General features: G+C 41.2%; 1 protein-coding gene across 1 annotated transcript; it reads left to right on the top strand.

The window, feature by feature from the left end:
• Positions 1 to 13,692: 13,692 nt before the first annotated feature.
• LOC306951783 (kazal-type serine protease inhibitor domain-containing protein 1-like) lies at positions 13,693 to 21,487 on the top strand (the record flags this gene model as incomplete). Its single annotated transcript, XM_079542328.1, has 4 exons — positions 13,693 to 14,149; positions 18,954 to 19,114; positions 20,646 to 20,790; positions 21,357 to 21,487. 4 exons carry the CDS (start codon positions 13,693 to 13,695, stop codon positions 21,485 to 21,487), a joined length of 894 nt encoding a protein of 297 aa, XP_079398454.1.
• Positions 21,488 to 21,958: the final 471 nt, after the last annotated feature.

The following is a 21,958-nucleotide window of genomic DNA, read 5'->3' as shown; positions in this document are numbered from 1 at the left end:
CAGGAATGGGTTTTTGTGTTCTCTTAGTGGGAAAGGAATCCTGCCAATGGTCATCTAGCTATCTAATCTCTGTGAATCCTCAGTGAAGCACAGACAAAATGTTCTGTGTTTCCTGAGGTCTGGAGCAAAAGAGTGGGTGGGGTATGCGAGATACAGAGCCTTCATGCTTCAGCATTAGCAACAGTGACTCTGGACACTTGCTTGTCCCGCCGAGTGGCTTTGCTGGGCTTTTGGCTGGTATGGGCTCTTCATTCCAACATCCAGTCTCTTTGGCTGGGGATGGATATGTAGGACTGCATGTGGCAGTCCACAGATTACCAGAGGTAGCAAAATTATCCTGATAACCTGAAGTGGACTGGAACCTTCTAGTTTAGATCTTTATGAGGATATACGATTATAGCTGTTCTTCTGTGTTTGCCAGAGATAACAGTAACAGAGGGACTGTGACTGCCATCTCAATAGCTCCTCTGTTCAAGTAAGTGAACCCAAAGGCAGCAGTGTGCTGTGCGCAGAGGAATGGCTCCCGTGCATGGCGCTTCCCTGCCCCAGGGGTGATGCAGCACCAGAGCAGCGATTTCAGTGATGCTGGCAGCAGAAAAGTGCTATGCCTTGCTGTTTTTAATACCTGGCAGACTTGGTGAGGTAATCCTCATTTGCCGAAGACAGATCCGTGAGACAGATGGATGGGCTCTTCATTTGTAAAGGTGTTTTGTTGATGTTGTTTGTTTTTTGCTTTTTTTTCCCCAGAGATTTGGGTACAGGGTCTACAGGCAACAAAAGCCTTTTATAAAGCATCTCATGCTTTCCCTGTTGTGCTGCTGGCTGTTGTGCTACAGTTGAGCAGACTTCACTCCCTTCCATGTCTTCCTCACAAATAGATTGATTTTCATTCTGGAGAGTGCCTTCAGTTTTCACTCTTATAAGTAGCTCTTGTTTCCTGCCAGTTGTGCAGAAGTGGCCAGTTTGCTGTCCCTCCTTATAGATGGCTCTGCAGCTGTGGTGAGTCAGCAGTTCTGTTGGGTGAAAAATCCATGAGTGGGGCTAAAAGGCACAATGATCCAAATCAGCTTGTTCCTTTCTGTTTAAGTCTGAAAAGTTTCTGCAGAAATTCATACCCTAAGCAGGCCCTGGAAACTGCCAGTTGGCTTTACTTACACTGCAGCTAGCAATAGAAATAAATATGAGGCACATCCTTCAAATGCTAAATATTTGGGAACCAAATGGCACTTGGTACTATGTATCTTCAGACTATTGGAAGGGTCTTCATTTCCCAAGTTTAAAATCAATGTGTGTAGCATTCTTTTTTCCCTCCTTTTTAGTTCATGCAACTTGCATTGCTTTGAGGGTACAGTCTTGCAGTTTCGTAGGCAAAAAAGTAATTGACTGTAATGGCTGCCAGTCAGCAGGAGTTTGGGCTGAATGAGGTCCCAGCATGCAGTTCATATTCTAGTCTCATGCCTGCATGACTCCGCAGTCTTACTGGGACTTGCTATAGAAGGTGGGCAAAGCACGTGAAACTATAGATTATTTTTTTTAACTTTAATAACTTGTTATTGAACCACCTCACCACGCTATATTGTGGAGGATCTAAGCCACATATTCATAAATCACAGATTTTACAAAGAGCAGCACAAAAAGACAAAGGGGAACAGCCTTAGAGTGGCAAGTGAATAAACACAAACTCTAATAATGAAATGTTGGCTTGTATATACTGGCATTTAAACTCCATTCCATAAAATGTAATAAAGTGAATATTGGTGATATGAACACAAACCCACAGAGAGATCCTCTATTAAAAAAAGAAAAAAGAAAAAAGAAAAAAATCATTGCCTTCTTTGTCAATTTCTTTCTTTAAAACCTAACTAAAATGCCCTTGTGCACTCCGTAACAGCTGCCAAATATTAATGTTAACAAAAGGAATTTCTTTGTACATTATGGCAGAAGATGTATGAGTTGCCTGAGCTGCCACTCTCAATGCTTGCTGTCAATAGATGCTGCTTTTTTATTTTACTTTTTTATTCTTCTGTGGCTTTGAGATTGCTCAGGGCTGGTTCTGAGTTACACATCTGTGCAGCAAAGTGTCATTCACAGACTGGGCCAAGTGAAAGGCACGCTGTCTTGGAAAGCGTCAGCTCTATCTGCTGATTTTGTAACCGCATGGAGGGAGGGAAAGAAAGTCGTAAGAGAAGGATTTTTTTTTTCAGTACCATACGAAAGTGTTACTAAGGAGCTACTGGAGTAGACAAAGGAAACATCTAATTTGAAAAAAACCTCAGTATATAGAAAGTATGGGTTCCTGCTTTATTTGCTCTACTTTTACTTCTAGTAATGGACTTTATAAATAATACACCACGTGTTTGGCTGCTGTAACATGAGGTCCTAAGTCTGTGGCCTGTCCGCAGGGTGGTCCTGAGGACTGTCAGCAGTCAAAGCTACTCTCAGCAAGGAATAGATAGCAGAAGTACAAGACAAAGTAAGTAAGCTGCCTGTGCTCGTACTGCAGGTACATTGGGCATATTGGAGGGACCAAAGTTAATATTTTGCAATTGCACATTTTATAGTGAAGCAAGTCAACTCAACTTCCCCAATACCCTGGAGTAGTCCCGTGTTATTGCTGGTGTTGCTGTGGTCCCACATCTGGTTCTTGGCAGAGACAGATGACCAGCATGAGCCCATTTTGTTCTTCAAAGTGGTCAGGATGGCGCACTGCAAGATCCTGTCTTTCCTGTCCCTTTCAGGTGTTGTCTAACATAAGCTAGAAGCACCACTAAGTTCAAGATGGGAGACTTTCATATTCTGATAGGTGTATAATACAGAGCAATTTCTGTGTTTCTGGTATGCTAAGATAAGCCCTGCTACCCTGACAGACATCAAATGGAAATCTTCCTTTCGCACAAAGGACTGCTATGTAACATGTACCCTGCTGGTGAGAGCAAAGCCACAGGTAAGCTCTGCACACAGGCTCTGGTTTGCTTAAGGGGTCAGCCTTGTTGTATGCTTCATAGGGAACAAGAGGAGTTCTGAGCAGCTGCCCGTTCTCTGAAAGATCTCTGGTCTCTAAGGTAATGAGCTGAGCTGGGAGCTGTTTCATCTCCCACTGACTACATCTGCCTGACAGCACTGGCACCACAGATCTGGAGCCAGTGGACCAAGATCCACCCCTAATGTTCCCTGTTCCATCACGATGCCAGTTTGATTGTGCTCTTGGCCAAATGGAAATGTATGAAAGAAAAGGTTTACCTGCTTTTTCTGAGATGATTTTGCAGTGATGGCCTGGTTCGTTGCAACCTTTCCTTATGAGTATTTTCTGAAGCTATACATTTTGGAATTTTATTTTTTTAAAAACATGCTCTTCAAGCCTTTGCAGAGAAATGGTTGTGAATGTATTTATAGAATCTTTTAGGTTGAAAAAGACCCACAGGAAAACATGCTGCTTTCAGGTGATGCAAATGCTTGTATTTGGTGCAACCCAGAGAAAAATCAGAGTATGCTATGTAGAGTTGTCCTAGCTAGTGCTTACCAAAGGCAGTCTAGCCACAGCAGCATCAAGTATTTTTGGGATTATGTGCCTAGTTTAAAATATGAAACCACTGCACTACAGAGGAGGGCTAGAACAGATTATTACAGCCTGTTTGCAGACCTTGGCTAGAGCCAGCGTGCATGTTAGAGAGTAACTGAGTGATAGATACAAATCATCTTTGCATCCAGCATCATCCTGCTTCCTTCCACATCCCCCACCTTTGTTTTTCCCATCTCCTCTTGTGTCCTCTTCACCCCAGCACAAGCAGGTCCTGTGCTGCAGCAGCCACCAGCTTGAGATTGAGATGATTCTTGCATTTTGAGGAGGAGGATGTGTTCAGCTGAGGAATCCTATTGTTTCAGAACACGTGGCTTTCATTATGATATCTGAAAGGTATTTCTATAGACAAACACTACCATCTGCTGCTTGCATTTTTAAAAGGTTAATTCCACCTCAAACCTATTCATTGAATGAGTAGCAGAAATCTTATTTCTTATTTGCTTCTGGCATTTAGTTTCACAGCACACAGCTAGCCTGAAAACCATCTTTTCTTGGAAAAGCTGTATAATGCTGGTAATTAGCACAGTTTCACTACAAATGCTCACTGAAATAACTTCTGTATTCATTGTTTCAAATTATGATCTAGTGTTATATCTAGGATCAGACAACAAGCTTCTTGTAAATTTGAGGTGAGTAGTAAGTCTGTAATTAATACTGCAATGTTTCCTTTCTTACTTTTGAGTTCTGTGTCCTAAACAGTACAGTTCTTCTGAAAGTTCCTTTTGTCTAAAACTCTTTTTTAGTTGTCATGCTAGAGGAGCACTCCAAGAGAATTCAGTTTTGAACTGCAAGCTGCTTTAGTTGGAATAAGAAATCTGTTATGTCTAATTTTCTTGGTTGGATTAATGCAGATGCTTTTGACTGCAAACAATAAATCCTTATTTGGAAAGTATTCATACAAAGCTAACATATGGGTGATCATCCCCACCTGATAAGCAGTATTAACAGAAGACTTATGAACTGTAAACTCAGAGAAGGAAAGCAAATTAAATTTTAGGTATTGTAGTGGAAATGATAAGTCACAACCTGAAGCAGTGATTGAGCACCTGGTGGGAAGGCAGGGCCATCCCAGGGGAGCTCTGCCAGCAATGCACCTGAGTGACTGGAACGGGTGGAGCCAGGATCCATCCCTTCCCAGATCTTACTTAAGGGTTGGCAGTGAGGACATCTTTTGCTGGAGATCCCTGCTTTCCTGAGGTCTTTCAAAGGTAAGCAGCTCTTTTCCTTCATTTCTAAGTCCATGGCTGCTACGTTTGGGCTTGTTCTCATTTGCTGTAGCTGAAGACTTTACCACCCTGCTATTATCATAGCATTACAGGTACAAATGACTTTTTCTCACCACCAAAAAGAAAGGCCTTTGTGCAATGACAGCATACTACATGAAGATTCCAGGCTGTAAGCAAAGTTGTGAGTGTACTGGCACAGTTCTGATTCAGCAGAGAACTTCAGCGCAGAGAGGTTGCTGAGTCCCATCAGCATTGCAGCTGGGTGCAGTTGCATCTGCTCAGCACTGAGATGTCCAGAGGCAGAACCTGACAGCATGCTGCCCTGGAGGTCTGTGAATCTAGAAGCTGTCTCTTTGGTTTTTTTGCCAGCATGTTGTGGGCTTTTATATTTAGTCACACTGTACACCTCCATATTATAGAAGGAGGTATTTGGAAGGAAATGGCCTGTATTTGTTTCCATGCTTTTTTTAGTTAATTTGTTTTACAGAGCATAGAATAAAATACTATGCTACTAAAAATTTATACTTTATTGAATTGAAAGACCCAAAAAACAAATCCCCAAACTTCACAGCATGTGGAATCAAAGCTCTGAAAGTAGGATGAGACCGCAGCAATCTCTGGTCGTTGCTGTAGGACTAAGTTCTCCCACCAGTTCAGAATTGCAAGGTTTGTTCAACCCTTAATTTATTGAGTTTTAGACTTTTGCCAACCTAAAATGTATCTTAGAAATATTTTTTTTCCCTCCAAAGGTGGCAGTGAGTTTTGCTTTTAGACAACCAGCTCAGATTTTCCCAGAGACGTCCTCCTGTTTTCAGTTGGCTTTCCCCCACACAGCCTGCCTTTAAAGCCTGAAAAAAGGAGCAGTTCTGTTTCCTCATAACGCTGTGGTACAGGAGTCAGACACTCTTATACCATCATGCTCTACAAACCTTTCTTTATCACTCTGCTGTCATAATGGGCAATACACACCTGCAGTATTGGTAGATGCCATTAAAGTGGCATTTCCTATAAGCAGAGTTTTCCAGCTAATAGGAAATCTCCTCTTGTGATTTCAGACATCCATTGTAGCAAAACCATTCTGACTTCAGTACATGCAAGATGTTTGTGCTCACTATCTCTAGCCATGCTGGTTAGAACAAACTGAAACTTCTAAGAGTGTTTCATCAGCCTCAACTACAAAAACACAAACTGAAGTACACCCTGCTGGATAGGACAAAGACCATTTGCCCTGCCAACTCAAACAGGAAGCCAGCTAAGCAAAAAAGAAAAAAGGCTGGTTGAAATCCTAAGCCCATTTAAGTTATTGGGAGTCTGGCTATTGATTTAAATTAGGCTCAGGCTTTTGCACGTAATTCTTAATTCATGCATATTTTTTACTCATATTCCCCTCACTGTTCTAGATTTCATGCCTTTCATTAGGAACAGATGTGCAAAGCTATCACAGATAAGCTACCCAGCTTATTGTGACCCTCAGAAACAAGAGAGGAAAGCAGCTGGGACTAGTGCAGGGTTTCCAAGGCTTGGCAAGTCCCTACTCCTAGCCCTACTCCATCCCAGCCCCAGACTGTAAGCATTACTGAAACACTGAGTGAAGGGTGTGGGTCTGTGCTGGTACAGAACCTGTGCTGGTACAGAACCTGAGTGTCCCTGCAGCCTGGGTGGCCCAGCAGGGAGCAGTATTTCCCAAGGAGCTTCTGACAAGTAAGAAGCAGCAGGAGAGAAAGGCCTTGCTGGAAAGGCTGAGACCAAGTTCTTTGCATATAGAATCATAGAATCACAAGGTTGGAAATGACCTATAAGATCATCTAGTCCAACCGTCTCCTCATCACCACTGCTACCACAAGCACTAAGCCACATCACGCAGCACGTCACCCAGACACCTCTTGAACACTGCCAGGGACAGCGATTCCACCATCCCGCTGGGCAGCCATTCCAGTGCCTACCATTCTCTGAGAGAAATAGTTCTTCCTTATGTCCAACCTAAACCTCCTCTGATACAACTTGTGGCCATGATATGCACTTCCCCTCTTGCGTTTACAAAGCAGGTAGGCTTTATCTGGCTACTGTTCAGATTCTGGGGAAGGGAGGCCTTTGGTTTGGCCCTGGCTCTGAACATCAGGACTTTGAGGCTCCCTGCACTGCTATCTGCATGTAATGAGTACCATAGGGATCTTGCTTTCTAGGAACTTACTACTAAATGGTCCATGAGAAAAATTGGTGAGGAGTGATCTCAGAAGAAGAGAGAAGAGCATCCTTGTCATCCAGCTACTCACACCTGTTTGTCAGTAGGCAGTGCACGAAGTCCTGAGCACAGCAGGGATCAGAACAGCAAGAGGAAACACCTGTGCTCCCAGACCTTCTTCCAGTGGTAAGTGCTGCCCCTCACTGTTTGTCTCAGGCTTTGCTGCTGTGCCTACCCACACCAAAGTTTCCTCCTGCCATCTCAGCTTCTTATAGCTTCTTGCCTCCTGCTGCTGTGTAACTCCTTGTACCTATTCTGCCCCAGATCAAAGCCTCTCTCCGCACACACAGCATGCATATCCCTTCTGAAGGTGAAAGAAAACCTCCAAAGTTTCCTCTCTCTGCCTGCTTTTAGGGATAGGTAGTTTTTGCTAATGAGACTTTCCATTATAAAGTTTCCATTGCTTTGGAAAATATTAACTTTGCTGGGTAGATCAAACAGGCCCTGCAGGTATAGTTAGAATATCCTGAAGATTTAGTTCTCAGTAATAACAGGGCTAAACCACAGCACTGCCAGAGGCAAAAACTATATTATTTGAAATGAAACTTCTCATAAATATCCAGCTATGAAGTCATCTTGTATCAGCTGCTCTTATATAAACTGGACAAGGCAAACTGTCATACCCATTAACATTAAGGCTGCCAAGGAAAAATTACTCTGTATTCATTTCTGTAAGTTTCAGAGTTCCTTCTCTAAAGGAGACTTTCACAACAAAGACTGGTTTGCTCTTTTTAGGAACTCCAGGTACAGGCAACTTGTATCATCACCAGTGCCATCTTTGGGCTTCAACCAGCTCTTGTATCCACTCGCTGCCTCTCTTGTAGGGGACAAGCATGCTTAAGCACATCTGCCCCTCTGAGCTAATAATACTTCTCAAGTCTTTGTTAGGTGGAAGTACCTTAGAGTATTTCCTTAAGACACCACCATACTGTTTTGTTTGTTTTTTTTTCTTCTTCCAGCCCCTCTCTAAGCGTTTGGAGCAATTCTGTGGTAGGTCAGGGGTAAGGATCAGGCCAGTCTTCAAGCACACTGCTGAAAGTGAGTTACACCCAAAGTGGAGTGGGAAGAGCACTGTCACCCAGCTGACATGGGAAAGCAAGTTTGCACCCTCAACGCTGGGACAGGCTGTGCTTACCAGGACCTTACCTACTTCCATTGTCTTCTTTCTGTCCCAAGGCTTGTAGCTGGTAGGCTAAGCCTTTCTTGGGCTTTTCAGTTTTTGTTTGCTCTTTTGTGAGGAGTTAGTAGGGCTTCCCCTATGCTCTGGTGTCTTTGAAGCTCCACTATACTTGACTGCCCAGTTGTCTCACCACCTATGTAGACAGCAACTGCTTTTGACACACAAGTTCAACTCCACACCCAACTGCAGCATGAGCTGCAATAAAGCTTGCCACCTGAATGTACTGAGATCTGTGCAAAACGTGGAGAGGCTTTCCTTTAGCTCTCCTCAAAAATTAAGGCAGAAGGTGGAAAAGACAGAAGCAAAACTTTGTGCTTCCTCCCCCAAAAGAAGAATGGCAGTTCTGTATTGTATTTGTGACTGATGTATTTGGATAAAAATTAAGACAAAGTTGGAACTGTGGGCAAGATATACAAGAAAGTGCCCTTGTGATATTTTCTGTGGAAGTTTCCTCACTACAACTCAGCTTTCAAAAGAATGACATCAGAAAAACACTTTATTACTAAGTGCTGATTCTCTAAATCTGTCTATTATCACCTTCCTCTTACAGGACAGGAATCTCATGTATTTCTGAGTAAAACTACAAAGCTTTCAGAAGTTTGGTTTTCTTAAACCATAGCAGAGAAGTGAAACGGACTTGAAAAGAACCCTTGAAGTATTTGCCCCCTTGGAAGGAAAGACTGTCTTGAGTAAAGGAATTTTCAGACTTATTTGTGTGAAAAAGAGTCAGTAAACCTGCATTAATCCAACCCAAGCTTTTGGTGCTTGAACAGTGCCAGCAGGCACTTCTTCTGTTACTGCAAGTTGAAACTTGAATGCCTACAGTACCAGCAGTGATGATGCTGAAGTGTGACACAGCAAAAATCTGTAGGCAGCCACTGGTAGAGACAGATCTAATGAGTCAACAAAAGCCCTGCCTACACCTGAGATGAACACAGTCAGCTTTCCGGCAGGAATCAGACATGAATTTTATTTTTCATTTTTTTACTAAGTGGGATGTAAGAACTGAAAATAAGCAAAAATAATGATCTCCCATTTTAACCTTGCAAAGATCATAATTAAAATATATGTTACGTTATTAAAATATGCAAAATTTATAATTTAATTATACAATTACACAAGCCTTATAGTCTAATAGCCCCACTGTATGTTTGCATATTTGTGAACAATTGCTTTCTTAAAGCTCACAGTAGAATCATTTACTTGATGCTGGAGAATAAGTTAATTACGGATATCCTGCCTTTGATTAATGGATTTAATAATCATGTTACAGTAGAATTAACTTATTCTTCATGTGCTTACAGCACTAATGATGAGATTCACGAAAGCAACGTGTCAGCAAATAGGATCAGCACCAAAGAACATGCTTGGAGATCCCAGGATTGCCTGTATTGCTGCAAGTCAGCATTTCTGCTGGGAACCCACAAACAGCATCCAACTATTTTTGGCTAATCTGTCATCATTACTTTCCACCACTTGCCACTCATTTCTGTGAAAACAAATTCTGTTTTCAAAAGAGCTGAACGCCGTAACTGAAGCTCAATGTTGAAAACTAAAGGAGAAAAATTATGCTATGAGATTGGTGTATAGTATGGGATAATATGCATACTCAGTGGCATAGCTATCTCTTATCTGCTGCTACCCAGCATGACAGTCATCTTCTTTAATGCTTCTTTTATGTGCGTGTGCAATAACGTATAAGGTTTCCCAGTTAGAAACATGTTGAGTCAGCTAAGAAACCTCAAACATGGGTTCTTAATACATTTTAAGAGATGGAACACTGAAGTTTTCAAACTCAACTTCAACTGTTTAACAAGAGGTACCACTGCAGGATTGGGGGAATAGAAGGGAATTTCATTACTTGGTATTTTGCCATTATTCCTTGCACAGTTCCTGTGTCTGTCTGTGTAGAAAACAGATCTGACGGTCTGGTAGGAACCAACTTCAGAAACCCTTAGTTACGAAAAATTCCTGCTGATACAAATAAATACAAGATGAAGATCTGAACCACATTTTGCTTGAAAAAGCAGTACTTCAGGAATCACTAGCAACAGGATTTCAAATTGCATCAGCCATGTACCTCACCTATTACTATGCAAAGTAGAATAAAGTAATACAACTCAGCAGCTTAGCATAACACTGGCCCCAAGAAGAAAGCAGGAAATGAATAAGAATACAATTTCCTTAACAATTCACTTACAGCAAAATGGAGACTCGACTGCAGTGCTGGTCTTGCTATTTCACCAGCAATGTCGATCTACTGCTGATTGTGTCTTGTTTTGGAGCCAGGGAGAAATTTAGAATTACGATAATTCAGGACTTAATTCTCAATGCTTTTTTCCACCAAAGCAAGCTTCAGGGCTGAGAGACAAGTTGAAATAATGGGTATCTTCTTACTGAACTAGATGTGACAGTGCCTCGGATGTGCCACTCAAACCCAGCTGCGCATCCACCTCTTTTTCCTTGCTTCTCCCTTTCTCCCATTTGCTCAGACTCTGTCACATATCCATCCTAGGTAGTAGGGAGTTACAGCACTGTTTTCAATTCATCACAGCTGGCATTGCTTATGGAAGACATTTTAGTAGGTGTCAGTGTGTACCTCATGTATTATGTTGTACCACACTATTTCACCCCCTCCCTTCACAGCTTCTTCCAGGTGAATTCAGGAATCAGTGGCCAAAATAACTTTCAGCTGCAGATCATTACTAAGTGGCAGCTGCTCAAGTAAGGCCTCAGGTATGCCCAGTTCTTATTTTGTAGGTGGATCCACCAAGAACTCAGATTACATTGCTGCATAATGCACAAAATATTTTCAAGGATATTTATGATGGGTTTCTTAAATGCTGGGGCACAGAAGGTACTTCTTGGTACACTGATGTTCTACAGCCCTCACATCACATTTCATGTGTCATCTGAAATGTGGGGAGAAAACTCTCCAATGTGGTGTTAGCAGCATCCCTTTATTCCTAATTATACATACGGGATGACTTGACAAATCAAGTGCACTAGTTTTACATTTAAAAAGTTAAGATATATATATGTGATACATTGGCATGTATATTCATTCTTTTCCAAGAACTCATTAATATAAGCTAATGTTCCTCTGGGGATGTGTGGTAGTGGCCTCTGGTGGTCATAGCCCGCTTACTTTCTCCTCATTTGTCCATCATCAGCTTCATCACTGTGACTGTTGGCTGACTTTTAGCTGCTTTTCCCCATTTTGGCAAATTCCTATTGCATGTTATGCCTGAATGAGCAACTTTCTATCTTAGTGCACTATAACCCAAAATAATATATGTAAAATGCAAGAAAAAAGTCCTTGCACCTGGTGGATGCAAAGATAAAAGTAGTCTGTTGTGACTCTAGAGCTTCGGTGAAGCAGGATCATTGCGAAAAACAAGGCTTCACTTTGTATGTATTGTTTCATCTCCACAAACATTTTTTACTTTATGAGTCTTGGCAAATCCTTATCCTTTAGTTACTCCTTCCCTACAGATGCAGAAACAATAAAATAGGCAGTGATGAGTAGACTCTATAATGCAAATCTAGATGTCCAATAAGAATTTGACAAGGAAGTGTGAAATAAAACACATTAAACAGAGTAAGAAAGTGGGACAAGAAATCAATTTCCCATTAAGCTCACTGGTTATTTTTTTTTTGCTGCTTCTCAATGTTAAAAGCATCAATTACACACATACCATACTCCTTTGTAGTCTTATTCTGTGTTCAGAATCAGCATACAGTGCAGAAAATGAATTAGGCCAGGCATCACTCAGCATTGACAAGGGCCCTGCAGGTCACTGCAGGCTGGCTCGAATATTTCCCATATAATACTGGGAAATTGCATTATATGCAGTCTGGGAGAGGAAGTGATCTTAAACCATTTGAGGCACGAGTGATGTAGAAGGTACGAAGCTGAACCTGGGAAAAGCCATGGATATGTTTTGGATGGAAAGTAAACACATTTCCCTACAGGAATTGCCTTTATGGATGCAGCTAAAAGGTGTAAGCCTTATACAACAAAATGCTTCACTCATGGGGCTTAAGTCACAGCACCATGGACATAAAAGGAGAAGAAAAATCTACCTGTCTATAACATTTCGGACAAGTAGGTACAAGTGTGATTTCTCTCTCATTTACTCTTTCTTAACAGCATCTTATGCATATGTCTTGAAAATGTTGTCTTGAACTAACAAACACACAAAGACGTTTGCAGGCAGTGGTAGTGAGCCATGTTTGCAGATTCTCTAAGTCCAGCATGCTTCACCTCTACTTCCAACAGATAGTAAGATGCATCCCACTGAGCTGCATATAGTTTGAACAGTGGTAACTGAAGTTTCTTAGGACCGTGAGGAAGAGGGTCTTTCTGACATCCTGAGGCAGGATGCTAAGGAGCATGCCTAAATTGCCAGGTCTATGCAGAAAAGCACAACACTTGGCTAGAAACAACTGCACATCCATCTCCCTACGCCGGCAGAAATTTAGGCACAAATGAAACGGAGAAGAAATCACCATAACTTCTTTCATCATCCTTCATGAATCAGTGGTGTAAACACATCTTAAGAAACACAGGCAGAAAAGTGCTCTGAAAAAACAAGTGACGTATCTAACTTCAGCAAAGCCTTTTTCTGGTACGACTGAAGATGCAGCAGCTTGCTTACGTTGGCACATGTCCTGCATCACTCGGACTTTGTTTCAAGATCCAAACATGTGGACTGCATTATTTTGGATTGCAAACCACAGACACCCATAAATACTGAAAAAAAAGATAAATGGACAGAGAACAATGGGTTCTTTACTGGGTCTAAGCACCCATACTCTCAAATCCAAGACTTCAAAGTCAGTTTCAGATGTCCTGGCTTGTTACTTGCTTGTAAAGAGCCTGTAAGTAAATTTCTAATTCATAAAACTCTAGATAAGATCATTAAAAGGTGAAATTTGGTGCTAAACCTTGTTCTAGTCTCTAGAGTACCAGCTGAGCTCCAGGGTGCTGGTAACATAGATGCTACTTTCTGTCCACTTCTATATATATTTTTTAACCTCTTTTAAAATAAAATATTCTTACTGGTTAATTTCTTCATTTTGCACTAACTTATGCTGTTCCCTTTTCTACACAGCTGCAACATAATGTTGTTTCAGTAGAGCAATGCTTTGCAAATTTGGCTTAAGGAGACAATGAGCAAACAGCTTTTCAGAGAGCTGTCAGAAGGGGCAGTTTGGTTTCCATGCAAGCAATACTCGCATTCCAAACTGCATTAGGGAAAAGCTGGTGGGTTTGTATGCATTTTTATTATCAATTCCAGATTAGGAATCTGATGCTAATTTCTTCCTAAAGCCTGTGCTTGCAGGAGAATTTATATTCTAAAACAAAAAAGGATTGTGACGTTTTTCTCTCACAAGCTCTTTTTTTTTTCCCCTGGCTTTACTCCAAGGACCTTTTCTGCTTGTTCGTTACATTCTCAAGATGAAGCCCCCGGTGGTTACAGCAGTGCTGGTAGTACTGGTGCAGGTTTCTCAGAGTTTCCCTGCCTTGTACCACCGAGGCTGGTGGAGGCTCTTAAAGGAAGGAGATAGCTGTGGAAAATGTGATTTGGCACTCTGCTCTGAGCCAAAAGACTGTCTGGCTGGGACTGTAGTGGACCACTGTGGCTGCTGTTCTGAATGTGGGAATGTGGAAGGTCAGATCTGTGACTTGGACCAGGGCAATCATTTTTATGGGCAGTGTGGGGATAACCTCGAGTGCAGGTTGGATGCTGATGAAGCCAGGTTTGGGGAAGTCCCTGAACCCCAGTGTGTGTGCAAGTCTCAAGAAAGCATCTGCGGATCTGATGGGAAAACCTATGAGAACATCTGTCAATTCAACAAGGCTTATGCAACTAAAAGAAATATCAGCATGAAACACAAAGGACCATGTGAATCAGGTAACAGTTATTTTCAAACTAAAAAAAGATGCCATTCTGATTCTGCAACGTGTTACTAGATGCCAGTCTTAACTTCAATGAACTAGTGCTGCATTTTTGTTCTACTTATCATTATTCTGTTGCAATACTACTTTGTGTTAACTGTGCTTCAGTAGCTTAACTGAAGCTTAGCTTCAGTAACTTAATCTTGTGTGTAATAAGCCTCTGTATTTGCTTAGTGGATCTTATATCACATGGCAACTAGTAAGGCACAAATCTGTGGTCCAGATCTGTACTAAAAAAGCAGAATATGAGATATTTTTCTACAAAAATTGTATGTGTAATTGGAAGTAGATGAACAGATAAAATAGTCTGGGAGGACTGGGCAAATTATTATATGAAGACTAACATGATATTGAAACAGTGATGAGAAAGCAGACTTCATTCATGTGCATGTATCTGTATGTATATATAGACAATGGTGAAGCAGAGGAAAAAGAAGATAGGACTTAATTAATAGATCTATGTATGCTTTTTACAAAAACATCCAAAGCAATCTAATTAATGAATCACAAAATCGAGGTACCTATGAAATAGAAATCCAAATATTAGGATAAAATCAAACAAACAATTTTATTAAAGATACTTACAGTGAATAAATGCCCCTCCGTGGTGACTGTTAGTGGAAGGACTTGTCAGGCTGTAAGAGGGAATACTGTCTCCTGCTCATGTGCTGCTCTCATTCTTTACATTATTACTCCGGGCACCTTTCAACCTAAAACAGGTGAATATAGAATTAAAATGTTTTCATTCTATAGAAGGAAATATTTTCTCAAATATCAGTGAAAGAGGCTTCTGAGTCACAAATAGGTCATACTTCGGAATCCAAAATTGTATCTCTGGCAAAGGTCTGCATATGTAACTCAGGTGCACGTTACCCATTCCTTGCTGGCAATCTATTGCTTCCAATTTGGACCATATGCTGCACTCTTATATCGAATGGACACTGGATATTGAGTGCTTAAAAGGAAAAGTGATGAGTAGCTAAAACCAGACTTCTTCTCATTTTCTCTAGTCGCAAAAGAAGCATCCATTAGAGAATCACTTATTTGCCATTAAGGTACTAAGCTGGGAATTAAGACTTGTCTGTAGAGACATTCAGGAAACTCAGTGCACAGCAGCTCATAGTATGACTGAAAGCCTGCTTGCCCTTAGCTATGTTTTCTTATCTGGCATTAAAATAGCACTAGTTCTGGCAGCATAACCCTTTCAGGGACATTTCAGTTGGAAGTGCCATTCAAATAGCTACTGATCTAAGCCTGTGTGCCTGAACACCTTAAAGCAATGTTTTGTTCTAATTAATAAAACAGACCCAGCCAAAAAGCTTCATTTGGCCTTGGAGCTACCTCTGAGGTGTGTAATGCTGCTCATTAAGCACGATGAACAAGATCAGCTTCTCCACACAAAGGCATCACCGCCAGTGTCTATTTTACCACTTCCCTTGGTCCCCAGAAAGGCTGGACCCTCTCTCCAGAAATACTGAGACATTTATTAGGATGACTCAGCTTACTGAACTGCACAGATGCCTGGGCATATGCTCATAACCATCTCAGTGCTGTGCAGAGTTTATTTAAGAAAATAAATCACCTTGGCTCCTGCAGAGAGAAGCATGCAGCTGGCGTCCAAGCCCAGTGGCATCTGCACTTGGGCCTGTGGTGTGTGCTGAGGCAGCAAGGAGACAGAGCAGCAGTGCCCCTCTTCTCACTTCTCAGAGCAGCTGTTCCTGGGCTGCTTTTGTAGGCTGTATTTAGGACATGAAAGGAGCCTAGGTCACAGAGGTGCTACCATGTGGGCACCATGTCTTGGTCCTCCATAACAGCCTACCAGTAAGCCCCCTCTCCTTGCCACTGCAGCTACCCGAAGCATGCAGTTGGCATGTGAAAGTGCACCGTGATTTATGCTATTTCATGGCAGTGGCCAGTGACAAAAGGCAACAGGGAGCCTGGCTCCAACAGCAGCAGCCTCCTCACCATGGAGCTCGCTTTCCACTGACTCCAATTTGCATGAGAAATAAACACTGAACACTGTGGGGTTTTGGTACCAATCTATAAATACAACCTTCAGTCAACTCCAAGTACTTTGTTTTGCTATTTTTCCTTCAAAGCATCTGCTGTTTCCTATTGATGCCAAAAGGATTAATTGTATACAGCAAGCGATGAATAAATAAATAACAATAAACTCCTTTCATCAGAAGAGCACAGCCTTTTATCTTTCATCTCTAACCAGAAAAAGGGGAAGAAAAAGGCCTAGCTCCCTAAAGTAACCCTGAAAGGAAGCCTTTCCCTTTCTAAATGCTAGTTTTGATCGGTTTATCTAATAATTTACCAAGGTTACTAAGTACAGTGATTATATACAGATTCTCCACGCTTAATCTATCCCCATTCAGAGCCTTCCTGCTGATAACTTAATGAGGTAACAGAACCAGCAATGCTTCTTTCTGTAATTAGCCGTATCGCATGATAACATAAAATCTTAAATTAAACGTATAAAGTTAAAAACAAACAGTAATTCAACGTTTAGAGTAAAAAAAAAAAAAACAAACACAAATAACCTCTAATCCACCAATTTTTCTGCCATTTTCATCAACTCACATCCAGGTTAACAAGAATGAATATGAATTAAGGAACAAAAACCTGTTATTACACAATTGTCTGGTGTGGTTAAAGGCAATTATGAAAGGTGAAGCAGTATTTTGACTTTTCCTGGCTTGTGGGCTTCTGGTTTATGTATTCTGTAACACAGGAGGATAGTTTGTGTGTGAATTGTCTGAGGCAAGGCACAACTGCTGTGCATTCACTTCTATACACAGAGGCAACACAACACCGTCTGTAATTATTAAGAAGAACTTCCCTGTTTTAAAAAACTGGTTATCATACCAGCAGAGACTTGCTTTTACAGCACACTTTTGCAAAACAAGCAAACAAACACCATGCAGATGCAGATGGGAGAATTTGGCTGAACGTAAACTCTGAAACGCTCTGGAAGTTTGTAAATTTCTGATAAGTCGTAACTTCATTTCTCTGTGTTCACACACAGCAAACTGGTGTTGTAAGACACACGGGGTTTGTAGCATTTATTTCTGGAGGCACTTCAAGTTTGTGTAGATGTCACAAGTGTTTGTTGTGTGTTCAAATCAGAAAAAGCAGTTCTGTCTGATCGAAGCTGCAGTCCTCCCTATCCCTGACCAGGCGGCTGCACCATTAGGGGCGGTGCAGATGCTCTGAGTTTTAATATTTCACTGTGTGTTACAATGTGTGACCTGTGCTCATGGACAAAAAACTCCTGTGCAAAATAGCCAGTCGGTGTTGATTGGAACACGGCATTTTTACAAGGAGATACAGGCTCTGAAAGTACAGTTCTCACAAAAGACCAAGCATGTCCAGGCTCAGGTACCCTACTGAGTTTGAAAACCTCACTTTTAAAGAGTATCGGGAAGGTTTTAAGAGGAATTCATAACTGGGAAGTCGATACTTTTCTGTATAATTGTTTTTCAATTAACTTTAAGCCGTGTGCATTTGATATTTTCAGCACAGGTATCAGTTCTTAAAAACTGACACGTGTTAGAAACCCTGCTTCAAAACGTGGAGTGAAATGTTGTTATTTTCAGTTGCTGAAGCATAAGTATGTGCCTACATACTGGCTGAAATGCTTTGAGTGAAAACATATTGATTGTTCAGGAGAAGTTCCTAAGCATCTGTACAAAATACAACCGATAATTAAATACAAGTGTAACGGCCCAGAAAATAAATTCTTTCTTTAAAAACTATTATGAAAATAAAAAGAGTAGGAAAACATACCTTAGAAAGAAAACATTTTTCTCTGACCAGAAGTGCATGAGAGAAAATGCAATGAGATTTCCAGAACAGTAGGGTTGCAGTGAGAGTAAAGAAGTTATTTTCCTCTCTGCTACTAAATAACATCATGTCCTGTTAAAAGGGAGTGTGCTGATACATGCTTGTGGATGGATATGTATTTGAAGAGTTCCTGAATGCATCAGGTGATGGTTTATTTAACGTCTTCAAATCCCTGGTCTGGCTCCCTCTCGTGGTTGTTGATAGCTTTTTACTCAGGAAAAAGTGGAAAAGAATAGTTTGAAGAAGCAGTAAATAAATGGATGAGGAGGATGAGCGTAAAATAATGATAGGAAGCAAGTAAGTGGAAATCTAATAATTTCACTACACTCAAAACCTTATAAAATAATTAGATTTCCTCTACTTTTAATACTTATGTCTCCTAACACAAGGAAATCAGTTGAAATTGATAGCAAGTGAGGATGAACATGAAATCCATGAATGGTGTTACTGAGTTCCATGGGTTACATGGAAGAGGAGGCTTTACAACAAAGTAATTTCAAGGCGATGCACCCACTAAACAAGTTTTGATAAGCTTTAGGTCAGTTCAGCATTTCACCTTTTAAGCTAACCGAATTGCTTGTACCTTCCTCTGAAGGTCTGGATGAGTTGCTTGTGCTAGACTGACAGGCCTTGAGTCCAGTCCATAATGGCACAAACTGAACTTTGATGTTAACTTTCATGCCCATGCGCACAGAGAAAGGACCAGCAGATCCTTGAAAACAAGTCTTCAAAATACCTGTTCACACTTCAATGCGATGTGAAGTTTTCTGAGCTTTAAAAGCTGCTTGGAATCTTTTGGTCTTCCAAACATGTGAGGTGGAAAAGTTACCTAAAACAAGGGCTGGTGTTACATCCTTTTGTGTTGGCTTTCGCTCACGGTCTCCTAAAGCAATACTGTTGGGTCTTTGCAGCTCCTGTGATTTCTATGCCACCCCAAGATGTCCAGAATTTCACAGGCAACGATGTCATTTTTGGCTGTGAGGTGTCAGCCTATCCTATGCCGCACCTTGAATGGAAAAAAAAGGGGAATAAAATGTTTTTACCAGGAGATGACGCCCACATCTCAGTTCAGGTAAAATGCATTTTTTACATCTCATGGTTTGCAGTGAGGAGTAGGAGGATTTGTTGGTGAAGTTCTCCCACAGGATGCCATGCTGTTGCAATAAACAAATTTCCTACAGGGGCCCTATGATTATGTTATGGATTCTGATTTTGGCCAGTGCAGGGATCATTGCTGTGGCAGTCCAAGCAGAATGAATAATGGGGTGGGTACCATCCGTCCTGCTTCAGGGGAAGGGAAGATTCTCCTTATGTGGGTACAGTTCTTGAGAAACTGAATAGGCTACTGTGTAAAAGAAGGTGCACTCTGAGAAAGATGGCTGTGGGCAGCTATTTTTCTGTTCCTCATGCAGAAGCATCATTCTGGCAGATATCTAAAGTTCGCCTTTGCAAGATGCTGTTTCCGGAGATGTGCCATCTGGGTCCAGTCCCTGAGGTGTTCAAAGGGAAAACAAAGAAATGTGCTCATTTTATATGGAGCATACTGTGTTTCAGTCTGAAGGGAGATTGGAATGGCATTGGTATGGGCTTTGAGCAAATGCAGAAACAGCCCAAAGGTTGGAGCTAAAATTAAATCAAAACGTTAATTCTTTTTAATGGAAATAACGTTCTGGGGGAGAAGAGCTAACAAAGCCAGACACGCTGCAGACTGCAGGAAGGAAGGAGTCTGTACCAGCGTGCCTTCTCCAGTGGACAAAGGATCTGAACTATGACAAATCTAGCTTTGTGGATACACAACTGAAAAGCAGGAAGATTTAGCAGATGTGGAACACAACCTGAATAAAATTATAGATAGAAAAAGCATAGGAAAAACCTAATGAAAAGTATTAAAAGTCATTTAGAGTTATTTAGAAATGTATTCAGAGATAGCATGAATGAGTGGGATCAGTGAACTTAACAGCTGTTCAGAAACAACAGTGCAAGGAGCCACATCCAAGCAGTGGTCAACTCGGAGGCTAACCTGGTAACCTGTCTCGTCAGTGAGCATGAGAGCATCTCTGTTACCATTTAACTGATTTGTTCTTGTATTACTTGTTTGGAAAACAAAGCCCCCCATTAAAAGGCTTTGGCAGGAGTCAGTCAGTGGAAACTGATTTTGACTAACTACGAAAGCTCATGCTATGTCTGTTAGAATTGGACGCTGAGCTTGGCCCAGGCTCAAATGCCACTCTTATCCTAAAGAAATCGATGAGCTTGAGAGTAAGTGGCAGTGCTTTGAAGCTGCAGCAAGAAGTGGTGACAGGACAAGAGACGGGAGGACTGCTGGGACGCAGAAGCAGACCAGGAATCAGAGCGCTGCAGAGGGCAGCAGTTTAAAGATGAAAGCAAGGAAAGCATGAACTGAGAGGCACAGAGACAATGGAAAGTTAGAACATATGGCAGCAGAATCAAACACAGAATCAGAGCATGATGGCAGGACATAGTAAACAAAGCAAAATTTGCAGTGATGTATAAATCTGGCCACGATTATTTTTAGAAGTATCCTCTTGCTTCCTAACTACCTGACTTCCATTTAATTTTGACTGTTTCTTTCCCTCTCACAGGCCAGAGGTGGACCTCAGAAGTACGGTGTGACTGGCTGGCTGCAGATTCAAGGCCTCAAAAAATCAGATGAAGGCACCTACATCTGCCATACCAAAAACAAGTATGGTGCAACATACGCCTCTGCGAGATTGAAAGTCATTGAAGGTATACTGTTCTTTTTGATTTTGGCTTGGGTATTTTTGTGATGTGAAGAATAGAGAAGTGCTTAACAGCCTGCAAAAGGTTTATAACGCAGAAGTGCCTATGAATTCTGGAGGAGAAAAATAATATTGCGCTAATAGCATAATATTTTGCTTCCAATGATATCTCCTTCCAGAAGAAAACAGAATGCTGAGGACTGCAGTCATAGCTCTGAGACACAGTTGCATTATCCTCATCCCACAGAAGCCCTGAGATGTTAGGGGAAGCTCTGAACCCAGAACTGTTGCAGCTGAGGCAGTCCTTGAACCACCAGTTCAGTTTATCTATTTAACAGTTTATCTATTTATTTATTTATCAGTCTATCTATTTATTTATCTATTCAGTTTGCTTTTCAAAAAGTCAGGATTAAACTGTACCTTACCCATAACAGTTTGGAAAGATACAAGAAAGAGCTGTGCTGTTGTTTTGCATTGTGCCAGTCCTACCAGCTAGCACATAAAACATTACGGTCCGGTTCACTCCTATTAACAACTAAATTAATTAGGATTCCATGATGTCTTGCTGTGCAGGTTCACCTTCTGCTTTTGCCTTAACTGCTGGCAGTAGAAGTGCAAGCTATGACACTGACTATGAGGACTACTATGGCCATTCTGACGATGAGGATGAGGAAGAATATGAATCTGGGGACTATGAAAACTGAAACAGCCCTGAATAACTATTTCTGTACGTGTGTTGTCAGACACCTTTCACACTGTTATATTTACTTGTACTCCCTGTGCTGTAAATAGCTTCTCTGATAACACTACACTCATGTGTGCATCCCACCTCCCTGAAATCCAGCTTTGGCTGAAGTGTATCATGATACTTACCTGAAATAAGAACAGTTTTAAGTTCACGCAATTAGACTGTTCAATAAAATTCTTAAGCACATACCCAGTAAGTGCACTGGAAGGATCCAATTTAATATTAATTTTTTTAAATGTATATTATTCTATAATTTCTTTAACATTTTTAATTTTTTCCAACAACAAAAAAAATGTCAGCAGTTAAACTAAATTTCTAATTTGTACCACTGTCCTATTTTTATTTATATAACGTGCCAGACACATGGAGAACCGGTATTTGGGAACAGCAGTAAATTAATGAGAGACTTCAGCAACAAGTAAGGGAG

Source organism: Tetrao urogallus (assembly GCF_951394365.1).
Source record: "Tetrao urogallus genome assembly, chromosome: 14".
Lineage (NCBI taxonomy): Eukaryota > Metazoa > Chordata > Aves > Galliformes > Phasianidae > Tetrao > Tetrao urogallus.
The sequence above is the reverse complement of the archived record's forward strand: the minus strand, read 5'-3'. Positions and strand labels throughout refer to the sequence as shown.